This window comes from Nyctereutes procyonoides, unplaced genomic scaffold (assembly GCF_905146905.1).
Source record: "Nyctereutes procyonoides isolate TBG_1078 unplaced genomic scaffold, NYPRO_anot_genome, whole genome shotgun sequence".
Classification (NCBI taxonomy): Eukaryota; Metazoa; Chordata; class Mammalia; order Carnivora; family Canidae; genus Nyctereutes; species Nyctereutes procyonoides.
Genome location: NW_026575020.1, coordinates 17,560,113 through 17,577,765, shown reverse-complemented (window position 1 = coordinate 17,577,765; position 17,653 = coordinate 17,560,113). Strand labels below are relative to the sequence as shown.

The 17,653-nt window shown below is 37.3% G+C and overlaps 1 protein-coding gene across 8 annotated transcripts in view; it reads left to right on the top strand.

The window, feature by feature from the left end:
- Positions 1 to 17,653, top strand: part of BCAS3 (BCAS3 microtubule associated cell migration factor) — a 594,925-nt gene that overhangs the window by 221,461 nt on the left and 355,811 nt on the right. For all 8 annotated transcript variants that reach the window (XM_055337273.1, XM_055337276.1, XM_055337244.1 and 5 more), the window contains exon 15: positions 16,880 to 17,144. In XM_055337273.1, coding sequence (XP_055193248.1) covers positions 16,880 to 17,144 — 265 coding nt within the window. The remainder of the gene's footprint in view (positions 1 to 16,879; positions 17,145 to 17,653) is intronic.

The following is a 17,653-nucleotide window of genomic DNA, read 5'->3' as shown; positions in this document are numbered from 1 at the left end:
ATCATCTAAATCAGCTATGACTGAAACTGCATATGATCTATCCTGGGGCAAAATTCCTCTTGATCTGTGTGGAAAAGGAGGAAATAAAGAAAATGAGGCAGAAAAAATTATAGAAAGAAATATGGAAAGCCTCCCAAATTTGTTGAAAGATGTAATTTAAATCTTCAAAAGAAACTAGCAAAGACCAAATAGGACTGAATATGACAAAACCCCAGTTTTAGAACATCACAGATAACTTTCTGAAAACCAAAGGAAAGAGCAAATCTTGAATGTAGCCAGAGGAAAAGAACACATTGTATACAGGGAAATGGCTTCTCATCAGAAACCATGGAAGTAGTTTCAAGGATTGAAAGAAAAAAAATACAGATTATCAAAGATTCTCCATCCAGCAATAGTATCATTCAAGGATGAAGGAGCGAGAAACAAGATCAGTGCATTCACAATAAAAATTCTGCTAAAGGGAAATGATGCCAGAGCAAACTTAGATATTGTAGAATTAATGAAATATCTGAGAAATGGTCAGTTTCTAATTAGAAAGGATGATTTTTTTCTATCAATTTTCTTTTTAAAAAAATTTAAATACAATTAGCCAACATATAGTACATGATTAGTTTCAGATACAGAGTTCAGTAATTCATCAGTTGTATATAACACACAGTGCTTATCACATGCCCTCCTTAATGACCATCATCCAATTACCCCCTCCATTTTAAATTTATCTAAAAATATATAGGAATGTTAAAATTGTAACATTTATGCATAAGAAATGTTAGTTATTTTCTGGCAATTATATTGTATGTACATGTAATACATATAAGTATAGCATAATGGACCTATAGTGCTGAAGTGGGGGTAGATAGTCTACTGTTTGAGAGTTGAACATGCTGTACCTAAAAAGACAATAGTTGAACATGCTGTACCTAAAAAGACAATAGTTGAACATGCTGTACCTAAAAAGACAATAATTCAGTTAACATGGAATTCTATTTTTTTTTAAAGATTGTATTTATTCATTCACGAGAGACACACAGAGAGAGGGCAGAGACATAGGCAGAGGGAGAAGCAAGGCTCCACGTAGGGAGCCCAAATCGGGACTTGATCCCAGGACTCCGGGATCACCTCCTGAGCCAAAGGCAGACGTTCAGCCACTGAGCCATCCAGGCATCCCTTAACATAAAATGCTTAGTTCAGAAGTAGGCATAAAAGGAGGAACAGAGGTTCAAGAAATAGGATAAACAAAAACCAATTATTAAATGGTAACATCAAAATCCCACCATAATATATTAAATATTAATGTATTCTAATCTAAAGGAATTGTCTATTAGAGATTTATTTTGTATTTAGAGACATTATATAATGATAGTAAAAGCATGTTAAAAGATATGTCATGCAAATAATAAACACTAATGTTGAAAATTTGGCCATATTTATATCAAGTAAAAGAGGTTAGGACAAGGCCTATTTCTAGAGATAGTTCATAATGTTCAAGAGCCAAATTATCAGGAAGATTTAAATATGTATGCATCTAAAACTGAGTTTGACAACACTTTCTTAATATTTAATAGGACAAATAGGGTGAAAAGGGTCAAATATCTGAGAACCCATATCAACCATATTGTTTTAATAGGTAAACAACTAAACTGCAGTATGGTTATGTATATACTGTATATTACATATATATAGCATATTATTTATAATAGTATATTTGTGTATATATTATAATATACTACACTATAACACACCTGCAGTATATTTATGCTTTTCAACTATGACAATCACATATACTTTGAGTGGTTATAAAACAGCAGATAATGGATGGGATGTAAACCCCAAACAGACATTTATTATTGATGGATTAGTTGAGAATCACTGTGCAGAACAGGGCAGTACAGGCTTTATGAACAGCTTGATTCTAGTCCTTCCCATCAGAGGATAGAATCTTACCTTGGGTAGGAGTGACCCAGGTTGTTCAGTTACTAGTCATGATTTGTTTGTATAGCTCTTAGCCCTAAAAAGGGGGACATCTGCAATCTGCCAGTATGTAGTCTTCTTCATGGCAAACCACAGTAGGTTTGGCCAGGCCATTGGCAGCTGCCCAAGTGCCAGCAGTATTGTTTAAAGCAGGGTCAGCAAACTTCTCTGTAAAGGGCTAGGAGTAAATATTTAAACTCTGCATTGTATATATTCTCTCTATTCACCTTTGCCATCGTAGTACAAAAACATCTTATATAATACAAAAACAAGTGGATTGACTGTCCCATAACTATAGTGACCCCCCCCCACACCATGAAAAGAAGTGACAGCTTTCCATTATCCTACTGTGCTGCTTGGTCTTTACTTCATTTGTCCCAGCAAAGTTTTTCCTGTGGTTGTACAGCTGGACACCAGCAGCTTTCATCTTAGCCAAGCCATCAGGGAATCAGGTAAAGGTGCTTAAAGGAAGTTCTGTGAATCAAGGGCTATTGAACCAGTGGAATTGCTTTAGGCAGTAGAGTAGCTAATAAAGTAGCTGTAAAAACAAGATGTTTCTAGGGCCAGGCTGGAACATACTCTGGAACATACCATTTCCATTTGATTATTTCCTGTGGTTGTACAGCTGGACACCAGCAGCTTTCATCTTAGCCAAGCCATCAGGGAATCAGGTAAAGGTGCTTAAAGGAAGTTCTGTGAATCAAGGGCTATTGAACCAGTGGAATTGCTTTAGGCAGTAGAGTAGCTAATAAAGTAGCTGTAAAAACAAGATGTTTCTAGGGCCAGGCTGGAACATACTCTGGAACATACCATTTCCATTTGATTATTAGCAAGCTCTGTTGGGCCCTTAACACCGTGTTCATCATCAGATTTGAGTTGACCCAACCCAGTGTTAGTCTGGAAAATCACAAGGCCTCATGGGTCAGTTCATGTACTAAGAACTTAATAGCCAGTTAGTAGCTACCATCTGAAAAAGGGAGTGTATTTGGTTGTGGGATCAGGCAGATGGCGATGTTGTACTGGTATAACACCTCTGAGGACTTAAGCGGCCATTAAGTCATTACCTAACTTTCCTACCGGGATTCTGTTATTTATATTGTGTAACGTGGGAAAGAACTGGAAGCCTAGTAGGTGGTCTGCTCTGCGCTCTTCCCATGATCATTTTGGTCTACGTGGCAGAGGATATACCTCTGACACTTACAAGCATGTCAGTAAAATCAATTAAGCCATTAATAGCAGGTACACATTCATCAATGGAAGCACAACAGTAGTACTCCTACCAAGTGACTTTAACTTTTCCTCCCTACTGCACACTTTGCTTCATTCCAAGGTGTCTCCCCCCGCTGCCTTACAAGGATATGGACTACTTTTCCCTACAGGAGAACACGGACTAATGTACTTAATGTGCACATGTCAGTTGCTCCATTGACAACTGCCAGGCGATCACATTATATCCTCTATCTTGTTGGCAGAGGACGCTAGCCTGCAGATACTATGGGGACAGCCAGGACTGGTGGCCTTTTTCTCACTTGGACAAGTGATTATTTCCCAGTGTTGATGCCACTTCTTTCCCCATACATGCCAGCATCCAGTGAGTGTCCAGGCATAAGCACCCCTTTGTTTCTGCCCACTCTCTCAACATGACCAAGATTCACCTTGGCATTTTGGGTACCCCTCATCCTTGTTACCACTAGAGTTCAGATTACAGCAAGAGCCAGTTTAGCATTGCTTGGCTCTGTGGTATTTGTAACTCATCATACTCCCTTTTTTTAGTTCAGATTTTTATTGAAATAATTGTAGACTCATATGGATTTGTAAGAAATACTACTAAGAGATCCCACATGTGCTTGACCCAGTTTATCTCAATGGGTAACATTTTACAAAAATAGAGTGTATCACAACCAGGATATTAACATTGTTACAGTCCCTGATCTTTTTCACATTTCACTGATTTACTTGTATTCATATGTGCATTTGTGTGTCTGTGTGGAAATAAGTGTATATGTGTGTGTTTAGGTCCATGCAATTTATTTATTTATTTATTTATTTTTTAGGTCCATGCAATTTAATCACATGTGTAGGTTTGTGTAGGATACTGAACAGTTTCCTCACACTGCCCTTTCATAAGTAGACCTAACTCACACATTCTGTTTACACATTTACTCAGACCATTTACAGTCTTGGGCTATTATGTTATGTGAACATAGTTTTTTTTTCTTTGGCATAGATGCCCAAGGGTGTAGTTATTGGTTCAGATGATAATTTCATGCTGCTTATTGGCATTAGGTCATTTAAAAATTTTTGGCATGTACAAGAGTGCAAAACATGTAAGAATCTTTCCATAAATCCTTACTGAATAAATGAATGATTTTGAAGAATTGAGAGGGGGAGGGATGGGCAGATAGGACAGAGGGTATGTGTGGATTATCCATCTTAACACATTTCTATTCTAAGCAACTCATTCCCAAGCAAACTTTTATTGCCATTAACCTTGTTGTGATAGAATTACAGCATTTTAAATGAATGTATCTATGAGTTTTGAAGGATAAAAATTATTGAAATGTGTTGGGAATGTCTCTTGAACTTGTATATTCTTAAATAACTTCTTTTATATATTTTCCTATGAGTTTTCATTAAATACAACATCATCTGAGGGCTTAGACCTTGGCTAGTTAGTTTTTGCTCTTTGGGACTTGTCTTTATGGCTTTGGTTGCCATTCTCACAGGCTTCTGAAACTATAATACTCTTGGATTGTAGACTTTTTATCCAAATACTGTCTTCTTTTGGGTCAGGCCACAGGACATTTTCATCATCCCAGAAAATTTCCTTACAGGTTTTTTTCAGTCTTCTCCATCTGTCTTGCGCAAGGCAATCATTGCTATTACTTTATTTTTTTAAAGATGTCTTTTTATGCTTTCAAACATTTGATATGGAATTAGGGGGACTGTCATTTTTGGTCACTTTATTTTCTGGGTCTGTATTACAGATTTGAGGTCAGTATCAGAGTCATTATCCGAGTGTTCTGAAACTGCACATTTCTTGGTCATGTTTCTCTCTCCTCTCAGTACCTACCAGTCATAATCCTGAAGGTGGGACCAACTTATTTGCACTTCTTACAAGTACCTTTGGTGCTTCTTTTCACACTTAAGTTTGAGGAACTTTGCTTTAGTTTTTAGGATGTTAAAATAACCCTATTCTTTCAGGTGCCTGGGTGGCTCAGTTAGGTAAGCATCTGACTCTTAATTTTGGCTCAGGTCATGATCGTCAGGGTTGTGAGATCGAGCCCTGCATCAGGCTCTGCTCTGGGTGTGGAGCCTGCTTGGGATTTTACCTCTCCCTCTGCCCTTTCCCCACCCTCTCTCTCTCTTTCCCTCTCAAAAAAATAATAATAACTCTATACTTTGATCGTTGTTAATTGGGTTTTGATGAAAAATTTGAGGTATAAACTGGAGCCCTTTAAAATGCTGATTTCTATCCTAGATGCTTAAATGGGGTACTACTTAAGTCTAGTGCTCAAATACTCTTGTGTCATATGTAATTTAGTTTAACCTGTTTTGTGAATTAAATATATGTTTGGGGTGGGGTTTTTTAGCTTTTGATAAAATGGATATAATTGTTCTTTGTGAGCGTATGTCTGCTATATTAGATTTGGTTGTTCCAAATATTGTTTTGGAATATTAAATCTACAAAATACTTTAAAAAAGGATAATTCAGTTTGTCAACAAAGTATTTGTATAAATTAGAATTACTGGAATATAGCTACAATATATTTTAAGGAACAAATATATTAGCTTTCTAGAGGCCTAATGGTTTCTGATACCCAGATTTTACATCATTACAATAAAAAACAAGTGTGAGATGTTATCAATATTTCAAATAATACAGGAACTATTTAATGAACAATAAATTATATAACCTAATATAAATTTGCAAACTATTTAATTAAACATTCTGTATTTTAAAAATTCATATCTCATTAGTTAAGAATTCTGACATTTGTATTCTTAAAAGCTCTAAATTGATAACAGTGAGTGTCTAATGAGGATTCCCAGACTAGGTACTCTGCTTGATTTTTTTCTATCATTTTATGCCACACTTCTTTGTTGAATGGAGGGAAACTTAATAAGAACATTGGTTATATGTTTACCCATTTTATATTGTAATCACTCATTTACCCCAACCCCAGATGTGAAGTGAGTCAGCATGGGCACAGATAAAATGCTAGCTTAGGCTTCTTAGCAGCTGCTTATCTTCTGAGCATAGAACAATAGAGATATATCAAAGAACTAACTGACCCTTCAGTGAAACCACAAACTATAAAAAGAGGCTATAGAACTTCCCTGTAAGTGAACTAACTACTTAGTTTTTCCATTTTTTTTAAAATAACAGCTTTATTGAGACATAATTCACATGCATAAGGTTCACCCTTTTAAAGTGTACAATTTAGTGGTTTTTGGTATACAGACTTGTATATCAATCACTACTATTTAATACCAGAACATTTTCATCACCCTAGAAAGAAACCTGGTACCCATGAGCAGCCACTCTCCCTTCCCTTCTCCCTGGTCCATGGCAGTTGTTAACCTCTTTTCTGTTTCTTTCTCTGGATTGGCTTATTCTGTCCATTTCATATAAGTGGAATCATATAATAGGTAGCCTTTTCTGTCTGCTTTCATTTTACATATTGTTTTCAAAGTTCATTCATGTTGTAGCACATATCAGAACTTTATTACTTTCTGTAGCTGAATAATATTCCCTGTATCTATAGACCACATTTTTTGCATTTATTAGTTGATAAACATAGGAGTTGTTTTCACTTTTGAACTCTACTGCTGTGAACATTAGTATGCAGATTTCTGTTTTGAACATATATTTCCAGTTTTCTTGGGTATCTAAGGATGAAAGTCTGTGTTTAACTTTTAGAGGACTTTTACGTGGCTGCACCATTTTCTTTTTTCCCAGCAATGTATGAGAGTTCAAGTTTTTCCACATCCTCATCAACACTTATTTTATCTTTTTCTTTTTTTAGTGATCATTCTTTTCAGTATGAAGTAGTATCTCATTGTATTTTTTATTTATATTTCTCTAATCACTAATGTTTAGCACAAACATCTTCATGTGCTCTTTCTTTTTTTAAGATTTCATTTATTTATTCATGAGACACAGAGAGAGGCAGAGACATAGAGGGAGAAGCAGGCTCCCTGCAGGGAGCCCAATGGGAACTTGATCCCAGGACCTCAGGATCATGACCTGAGCTGAAAGCAGACGCTCAACCGCTGAGCCACCCAGGTGCCCCTGCTTTTTGGCCATTTCTGTATCTTTTTGGAAAAATATCCAATTTTTTGCTTATTTTTGATTGAATTATTTCTCTTTATGTTATTGAGTCAAAAGATTTATTTATGTATTTTACATGCTAGATCCTTATCAGATGTATTATTTGGAAATATTTTCTCATATTCTGTGGTTCAAAAAAATTTTTTTAAAGATTTTATTTTATTTGTTTACTCATGAGAGACACAAAGAGAGAGGCAAAGACATAGGCAGAGAGAGATAAGCAGGCTCCATGCAGGGAGCCCCATGTGGGACTCCTGGATCATGCCCTGGGCAGAAGGCAGGCCTGCTGAGCCACCCAGGTGTCCCTGATAATATTCTTTGATGCAGGAAAGTCTTTAATTTTGATAAGTACAATTCATCTACTTTGTCTTCTGTTGCTTGTAGATGGTCTCAAGTAAGAGTCCAGTTAGGAGTCTTAATAGTAACCTTGTTCAAGTGATGATAGTGGTTTAGTCTATGTTGTTAGCAGTGAAAACTGAGATGTTTGAAGAGTAGGGATGTATTTTTATGGTAATTATGATAATTACAGCGAACATCTTTGTTTACTGCTTATTAAGTGGTAAGCACTCTTCTAAGTGCTTTACATGTTAATTCATTAAATCTAAAACCCTATGAGACTTGCATTATTGTTCCCATTTTGCAAATGAAGAACCATAAGGCAGAGAGTTGTTAACTAACTTTTCCATGGCTGTGTAGCTAGTAAGTGATAGATATGTTTACCCTTATATGCTCCCAGTAAGCCTGTGATCATATATAAAGGCTTTATATATATATAGTGCTATTTCCATGTGTTTTCACTATCTTTTATAATATTGAAGTTTAATGATTTTATATTTCAAGTTGGTTGCTGTTATCCAGTAAAAAATTATGTACGTGTATGTGCATGCACATGTCTTCATGTATCTATATTTGTGTTTGTGTGATATGTATGTTTATATGCACACACACATATACATATCTATACATTCTTGTCTATGCATTAAGATGTGCAAGATACTTTAAAATAGTTGTCTTGAGATTGTGGGGTTTATGTGTGTATGTATATGTGATTTTCTTTCAACTAAGATTACTTTCTCCAATAGTTACATGTTAATGTTGAATTGAGTACTGCTATATTCAACTTGAAAACAAAGCAGAATGCCTGCTTGCTGTGGAATTTAGAAAAGAACTATAGTCTCATTGGTCCCTTGTTTCTAACTAATATCTTGCATAGATTCTTCATATGGGGAAGGCTTTTTGTGTAGATTCCCCTCTCTTTACTGTGAAGTATCTTATAAACCATAGGAATAATATTGACCTGAGGGTCTTACTGTGTTTTTGACCTTGACTTTAGATTTCTGAGGTCCTTTCTGCTTTGAAGTTTCTGATGATTTGACAAGTTTACATTTACTACCATGATGGTGGTATAAAACGGGTCAGCAAACTATGGTCCATTGGCCATATGTGGCCCTATGTTTTTGTACATCTCATGAGCTAAGAATGGTTTTTATAAACATAAGCCTTGGCATCTATTTGATGATAATAATAATACTAGCTTTGAGCCCCAAATAAACAAAATATTATCTACTGTAAAAAATAGACTCCATTCTTCTTTAGTAGACTTACATTACAAAAAATTCTATTTGGTAAAAAAAAATTTGTCAAAATTTGTTTTCTTTCTTGTTATTTTAAGTACCTACATAGTATCCTTGGTTTTGTTTTCTTGCCTACAAGGCCTAAAATTTTGGCCCCTTACTAAAAAAAGTTTGCTGACTCTTTTCTGGAAGAAACCTGTACTTGTCCCATGTTCACCTTCATTCTTTGCTCCAGCTTCATACCAGTTTGAAATGCTAAGTTGGAGCCATAGAGTATATCTTTTGCTGCCCAGATCTGCTTGGATTGGGTCAGTTCCTGACTACAGGATAGTAAATAGTTCTTAAAAAAAAAATCACAATTATCAAAGTATGCTTGCTTCCTAAATTTGAGGGTAGGTGTTTTGATAGTCTTTTTTTTTTTTTTGTTACTGTACTTGTTTAAACTTCTGTTTCTAACAGTTGCCTGATCTGTACTTGGTAAATATTATTTGCCATGATATTTGGTACTGTAGCACTAAAACAGAGATACACCTCCCATCTAGCTTTCCTGTTTTGTGATGAGAAAATCTTTACTAGAAATATCATTACAGGGGGATCCCTGGGTGGCTCAGCGGTTTGGCACCCAGGGCGTGATCCTGGAGACCTGGGATCGAGTCCCAGGTCGGGCTCCCTGCATGGAGCCTGCTTCTCCCTCTGCCTGTGTCTCTGCCTCTCTCTGTGTGTGTGTCTCTCATGAATAAATGAATAAAGTCTTTAAAAAAATATATCATTACAAAATTGAGGTACAAAAATCATGCAAATGATGTCATTATTTTATTACTATTTTGCCATCATATATAGTCTTTCTTGTTTTTAATAACGTAGGAACAACCACCCAACTTGTTTGATAACACCAACAGTTATATCATTTTGCATTTTGTGAGAAGATGACTTGTTATCCTCTATGTTATTTAAAGGATTAAACCCTCTCTGTCTCTTGACAGCTAGTATCTTCTCTGTTCATTTAAGTATCCTGATGTGTCCTTAAGGTCATAGAGCAGAAGCGCTTCTTTAAGAACAGTTTTCTAAGTAAACATTGAAGTGGAATTCTGTCTTCCTGCCTTGGTACTGATTGTTAGCACCACTTTATATCAGAAGTATTTTTAAAATGAAAGAAGGAAACTTCTTTTCACTGACAGACTAGGAAGCAGTCTTTTTTTGTATATAATTTTTTTATTGGAGTTCAATTTGCCAACATATAGCATATCACCCAGTGCTCATCCCGTCAAGTGCCCCCCTCAGTGCCCGTCACCCAGTCACCCCAACCCCCCGCCCACCTCCCCTTCCACTACCCCTTGTTTGTTTCCCAGAGTTAGGAGTCTCTCATGTTCTGTCACCCTCTCTGATATTTCCCACTCATTTTCTCTCCTTTCCTCTTTATTCCCTTTGACTATTTTTTATATTCCCCAAATGAATGAGACCATATGATGTTTGTCCTTCTCCAATTGACTTACTTCGCTCAGCATAATACCCTCCAGTTCCATCCACGTCGAAGCAAATGGTGGGTATTTGTCGTTTCTAATGGCTGAGTAATATTCCATTGTATATATAGACCACATCTTTCATCTTTCGATGAACACCAGGGCTCCTTCCACAGTTTGGCTATTGTGGACATTGCTGCTATAAACATCGGGGTGCAGGTGTCCCGGCGTTTCACTGCATCTGTATCTTTCAGGTAAATCCCCAGCAGTGCAATTGCTGGGTCATAGGGCAGGTCTATTTTTAACTCTTTGAGGAACCTCCACACAGTTTTCCAGAGTGGCTGTACCAGTTCACATTCCCACCAACAGTGCAAAAGGGTTCCCCTTTCTCCACATCCTCTCCAACATTTGTTATTTCCTGTCTTGTTAATTTTTACCATTCTCACTGGTGTGAGGTGGTATCTCATTGTGGTTTTGATTTGTATTTCCCTGATGGCAAGTGATGTGGAGCATTTTCTCATGTGCTTGTTGGCCATGTCTATATCTTCCTCTGTGAAATTTCTGTTCATGTCTTTTGCCATTTCATGATTGGATTGTTTGTTTCTTTGCTGTTGAGTTTAATAAATTCTTTATAGATCTTGGATACTAGCCCTTTATCTGATATGTCACTTGCAAATATCTTCTTCCATTCTGTAGACTTTTAGTTTTGTTGACTGTTTCTTTTGCTGTGCAGAAGCTTTTTATCTTAAGTCCCAATAATTCATTTTTGCTTTTATTTCCCTTGCCTTCATAGATGTATCTTGCAAGAAGTTGCTATGACCAAGTTCAAAAAGGGTGTTGCCTGTGTTCTCCTCTAAGATTTTGATGGATTCTTTTCTCACATTTAGATCTTTCATCCATTTTGATTTTATCTTTGTGTGTAGTGTAAGAGAATGGTCTAGTTTCATTCTTCTGCATGTGGCTGTCCAATTTTCCCAGCACCATTTATTGAAGAGATTGTCCTTTTTCCAGTGGATAGTCTTTCCTGCTTTGTCAAGTATTCGTTGACCATAGAGTTGAGGGCCCATTTCTGGGTTCTCCATTCTGTTCCATTGCGCTGTGTGTCTGTTTTTGTGCCAGTACCACACTGTCTTGATGATCACAGCTTTGTAGTACAACCTGAAATCCAGCATTGTGATGCCCCCAGCTCTGGTTTTCTTTTTTAATATTCCTCTGGCTGTTCGGGGTCTTTTCTGATTCCACACAAATCTTAAGATGATTTGTTCCAACTCTCTGAAGAAAAAAACCTGTATTTTGATAGGGATTGCATTAAATGTGTAAATTGCCCTGGGTAGCATAGACATTTTCACAGTATTAATTCTTCCAATCCATGAGCATGGAATATTTTTCCATCTCTTTGTGTCTTCCTCAATTTCTTTCAGAAGTGTCCTGTAGTTTTTAGGGTATAGATCCTTTACCTCTTTGGTCAAGTTTATTCTTAGGTATGTTATGCTTTTGAGTGCAATTGTAAATGGGATTGATTCCTTAATTTCTCTTTCTTCAGTCTCATTGTTAGTGTATAGAAATGCCACTGATTTCTGGGCATTAATTTTGTATGCGCCACACTACCGAATTGCTATATGAGTTCTAGCAATCTTGGGGTGAAGTCTTTTGGGTTTTCTTTTTTTTTTTTTAAGATTTTATTTATTTATTCATGAGAGTTAGAGAAAGAGAGAAAGAGAGAGAGAGAGGCAGAGACATAGGCAGAGGGAGAAGCAGGCTCCATGCAGGGAGCCCAACGTGGGACTCAATCCTGGGTCTCCAGGATCACGACCTGGATTGATGGCGGCACTAAACTGCTGAGCCACCTTGGCTGCCCTCTTTTGGGTTTTCTATGTACCATATCATGTCATCTGCGAAGAGGGAGAGTTTGACTTCTTTGCCAATTTGAATGCCTTTTATTTCTTTTTGTTGCTTGATTGGTGAGGCTAGGACTTCTAGTACTATATTGAATAACAGGGGTGAGAGTGGACATCCCTGTTGTATTCCTGATCTTAGAGCAAAGGCTCCCAGTGTTTCCCCATTGAGAATAATATTTGCTGTGGGCTTTTCATAGATGGCTTTTAAGATGCTGAAGAATGTTCCCTCTATCCCTACACTCTGAAGAGTTTTGATCAGGAATGGATGCTGTATTTTGTCAAATGCTTTCTCTGCATCTATTGAGAGGATCATATGGTTCTTGTTTTTTCTCTTGTTGATATGATCTATCATGTTGGTTGCTTTACAAGTGTTGAACCAGCTTTGCATCCTGGGGATAAATCCCACTTGGTCATGGTGAATAATCTTCTTAATGTATTGTTGGATCCTATTGGCTAGTATGTTGTTGAGAATTTTTGCATCTGTGTTCATCAGGGATATTGGTCTATAATTCTCCTTTTTGGTGGGGTCTTTGTCTGGTTTTGGAATTAAGGTGATGCTGGCCTCATAGAATAAATTTGGAAGTATTCCATCCCTTTCTATCTTTCGGAACAGCTTTAGTAGAATAAGTATTGTTTCTTCTTTAAACGTTTGATAGAATTCCCCTGGGAAGCCATCTGGCCCTGGACTTTTGTGTGTTGGGAGGTTTTTGATGACTGCTTCAATTTCCTCTCTGGTTATTGGCCTGTTCAGGTTTTCTGTTTCTTCCTGTTCCAGTTTTGGTAGTTTGTGGTTTTCCAGAAATGCGTCCATTTCTTCTAGACTGCCTAATTTATTGATGTATAGCTGCGCATAATATGTTTTTATAATCGTTTGTATTTTCTTGTAATCTTTCCTTTTTCATTTATGATTTTATTAATTAGTCTTTTCTCTTTTGTTTTTAAGAAGGCTAGCTAATGTTTTATCTATCTTATTAATTCTTTCAAAGAACCAACTCCTGGTTTTGTTGATCTGTTCTACAGTTCTTCTGATCTCTATTTCATTGAGTTCTGCTCGGATCTTTATTAACTCTCTTCTTCTGCTTGGTGTAGGTTTTATTTGCTGTTCTTTCTCCAGTTCCTTTAGGTGCAAAGTTAGCTTGTGTATTTGTGTTTTTTCCAGTTTTTTGAGGGATGCTTGTATTGCAATGTTTTTTCCTCTCAGGACTGCTTTTGCTGTATCCCAAAGATTTTGAACGGTTGTGTCTTCATTCTCATTAGTTTCCATGAATCTTTTAAATTCTTCTCTAATTTCCTGGTTGACCCTTTCATCTTTTAGCATGCTGCTCTTTAACTCCATGTGTTTGAATGTCTTCCAAATTTCTTCTTGTGATTGAGTTCAAGTTTCAAAGCATTATGGTCTGAAAATATACAGGGGACAATCCCAATCTTTTGGTATCAGTTAAGACCTGATTTGTGACCCAGTATGTGGTCTATTCTGGAGAAAGTTCCATGTACACGTGAGAAGAATGTATTCAGTTGCGTTTGGATGTAAAGTTCTGTAAATATTTTTGAAATCCGTCTGGTCCAGTGTATCATTTAAAGTTCTTGTTTCTTTGGAGATGTTGTGCTTAGAAGATCTGTCATTTGCAGAAAGTGCCATGTTGAAATCTCCCAGTATTAGTGTATTATTATCTAATTATGTCTTTAATTTAGTTATTAATTGATTGATATACGTGGCAGCTCCCACAGTAGGGACATAAATATTCATGATTGTTAGGTCCTTTTGTTGGATAGATTCTATAAGTATGATGTAGTAGCCCTTTTTATCTCTTCCTACAGTCTTTGGGATAAACTTTAATTTATCTGATATGAGGATTGCTACCCCTGCTTTCCTTTGAGGACCATTTGAATGGTAAATGGTTCTCCAACCTTTTATTTTCAGGCTGGAGGTGTCCTTAGGTCTAAAATGAGTCTCTTGTAGAAAGCAAATAGATGGGTCTTGCTTTCTTGCTTTTTTATCCAGTCTGGAACCCAGAGTCTTTGGATGAGATCATTAAACCCATTCACCTTCAGAGTTACTATTGAAAGATATGAATTTAGTGTCATCATAATACCTATTCAGTCCCTGTTTTTGTGAATTATTTCTTTGGGCATCCTCTTTCTTTTACAGAGTCCCCCTTAACATTTCTTGCAGAGCCGGTTTGGTGGTCACATATTCTTTCAGTTTCTGCCTATCTTGGAAGCTCTTTATCTCTCCTTCTATTCTGAATGAGAGCCTTTCTGGGTAGAGTATTCTTGGCTACATGTTCTTCTCATTTAGGATCCTGAATATATCCTACCAGCCCTTTCTGGCCTGCCAGGTCTCTGTGGAGAGGTCTGCTGTTAATCTAATATTTGTTCCCATATAAGTTAGGGATCTCTTGTCTCTGTGGCTTTAAGGATTTTCTCTTTATCTTTGGAATTTGCAAGTTTTACTATTAAATGTCGAGGTGTTGAACGGTTTTTTATTAATTTTAGGCGGGGATCTCTCTATCTCCTGGATCTGAATGCCTGTTTCCCTCTCTACATTAGGGAAGTTCTCAGCTATGATTTATTTAAATATGCTTTCTGGTCCTCTGTCCCTTTCAGCGTACTCTGGAACCCCAGTTAAACGTATATTTTTCCTTCTGAGGCTGCCATTTACTTCCTTTAACCTTTCCTCATGGTCTTTTAATCATTTTTCTCTTTTTACCTCAACCTCCTTCCTTGCCATCAACTTGTCTTCTATGTCACTCTTTCTTCTACCTCATTAACTCCCGTCGTTAGGACCTCCAGTTTGGATTGCATCCCATTTAATTGATTTTTAATTTCAGCCTGATTAGATCTAAATTCTGCAGTCATGAAGTCTCTTGAATCCTTTATGCTTTTTTCCAGAGCCACCAGTAGCTTTATAATTGTGCTGAATTGGCTCTCTGATATCGAATTGTAATCCAAATTCTATAACTCTGTGGCAAAGAGTACTGATTTTGATTCTTTCTTTTGTGGTGAATTCTTTCTAGTCATTTTGCTCAGTGCAGAGTGGCTAAAAACGAGTTGTACTGGAAAAAGGAAGATTAAAAAAAAAAAAGAAAATACAAAAACAGAAAGAAAGAGGGGTATCCTCTGGTTCTATATACTCTAAATCCCTCGACTTCCCCAGAAGCTTTCCAGTGCTGCCCAACTAAGAACTTGCTCTTCCACAGTCCTTCCAGCTGGTCTTCTTGGGGAGGGGCCTGCTGTGCTGACTCTCACCTGTGTGCATGGCTCAGTGGGAGCTGCTTATCCTGTGAGGCCCCTGTTCCCTGTAGCCCCACTCCGTCTCAGGCACAGGGTGACACCAGGAGGAGCAACAACACTGGCAGCCAGCTCTCCAGCTCTGGAGTCAGCTCCCGCAGTAACTACCACAGTCTCCCAGTCTGTACTGGCCTGGATGCTCCAGTGGCAGGAGTGCTGATCTGCACAGTTCGGGGTGCCCAGCGGCAAAAGAGTCCTCGCTGTCCTGTGCCCTCCGCACCTCCGCCTTTCCCGGGGGTAGCGCAGGATCCTGGGCTGTGTCCGCTCAGAGCCCTGGGATCTGGGGCCTGTGCTGCTGGAATTGCACTCCTGGGGCTGCGGCTCAGTTACTTCACTTTTTATATTTTACATTCTCATGAGTTTCTTACATGTCTTTTTCTCCTGAGGTTGTGAGCCCAAAGATTCTTTTTTTTTTTTTAAATAAAAATCTTATGCACATGAAAGAACAAGCAGATGTGTATAGTTGTTCCTCAGACCATGAGACTATGTCTGGCTCCTTCCTCTTAACTTTTCCCAAAGGTTATTTTTTATTTACCTCTTTTTTTTTTTTACCTCTTTTTTTTTTTTGTATATTTTTTATTGGAGTTCGATTTGCCAACATATAACATAACACATACTGCCCATCCCATCAAGTGCCCCCCCAGTGCCCATTTCTAATATTTAGCATGAAACTTAATATTTGCTCATGAAGGATTGAATTAATACCTTCACTTATATTGTATAATGTTTGTTTTTATTTTTACTACTTTATGCTTGCTAGAAGGCAAATTAATTTAGAGAAATATACCTGACTCATATATTTTTTGTAGCTCTGTAGGATGAAACTGCCTAGGTCCTGATTTTTGACCTGACACTGTGTGCTGCAAGGGACAAAATTCTCTACTTGAAAACATATCAAATCCCTGATAGGGAGTTTTGATCAATATTTACCATGAGAGGCACCTGGGTGGCTCAGTGGTTGAGCATCTGCCTTTGGCTCTGGGCATGATCCTGGAGTCCTGTGATCAAGTCCTGCATCAGACTCCCCACAGGGGAGCTTTTCCCTCTGCCTATGTCTCTGCCCCTCTCTTTCTCTCTGTGTCTCTCATGAATGAATAAATAAAATCTAAAAAAAAAAAATTCACCATGAAACTCATCTGTAGAATCAAATTTTTAATTTATAACTTGATATTAGGTAAATTTGGTAACAAGACAAGTATTCCTATTTATACCTGGTGATATGTGTGTGATACGAGATAAATCCAAATAGTTTTTCTTCTCTACCCCCTTAAAAAAAATTAAATTCTGCTAATTAACATATCAATCCAAGTAGTTGCAATCATTTTTGTGTTTTTCCCTGTCCGTTCCTAGGTACAGGACATCTGCTTCAGCCACGACTGTCGCTGGGTCGTGGTCAGTACACTCCGGGGGACTTCCCACGTTTTCCCCATCAACCCATATGGTGGCCAGCCTTGTGTTCGAACACACATGTCACCACGAGTTGTGAATCGTATGAGCCGCTTCCAGAAAAGTGCAGGGCTGGAAGAAATTGAGCAAGAACTGACGTCTAAGCAAGGAGGGCGCTGTAGCCCTGTTCCTGGTCTATCAAGCAGCCCTTCCGGGTCACCACTGCACGGTAAACCTGATTTTTCTCTCTTCACTGAACCCTACCATCCTTCTCTTATTAGCCTTACTTTCTGAGATATGGGATAAAATAACTAAAACATTTTTTCCCCTGATCTTTTTATGCAAAGAAAAGGTCTTAGGCTCATTTTGGAACATTCTTAATTTATTAAGTCAATAAATTGAAATAAAAAAAATAAAATAAATTGAAATCAATATAGGAACAGTGATCTTTGCCATGCTAATTTTTTTTTAACTTATAAGGCATACTTTGTGTCATATGCATGGAATATAAAGTTCAAGAGTATTTTTATAAATTTATAGATTAAATCACATACCTATAGATTTTTTCCAGAAAATTCTTTCTCTTACCAGAGTCAATACTATATAGTTCATTAAGAAATACTCGTGGGAGAGGGATCATTGTGAGTCATGTATTTTAGAGCAGTATTTGCATTTTATTTAAAAATATGTCTCTAGGGATTGTGTTTGTGAGATTAATTCACTTCTGTGTAGGTTTAC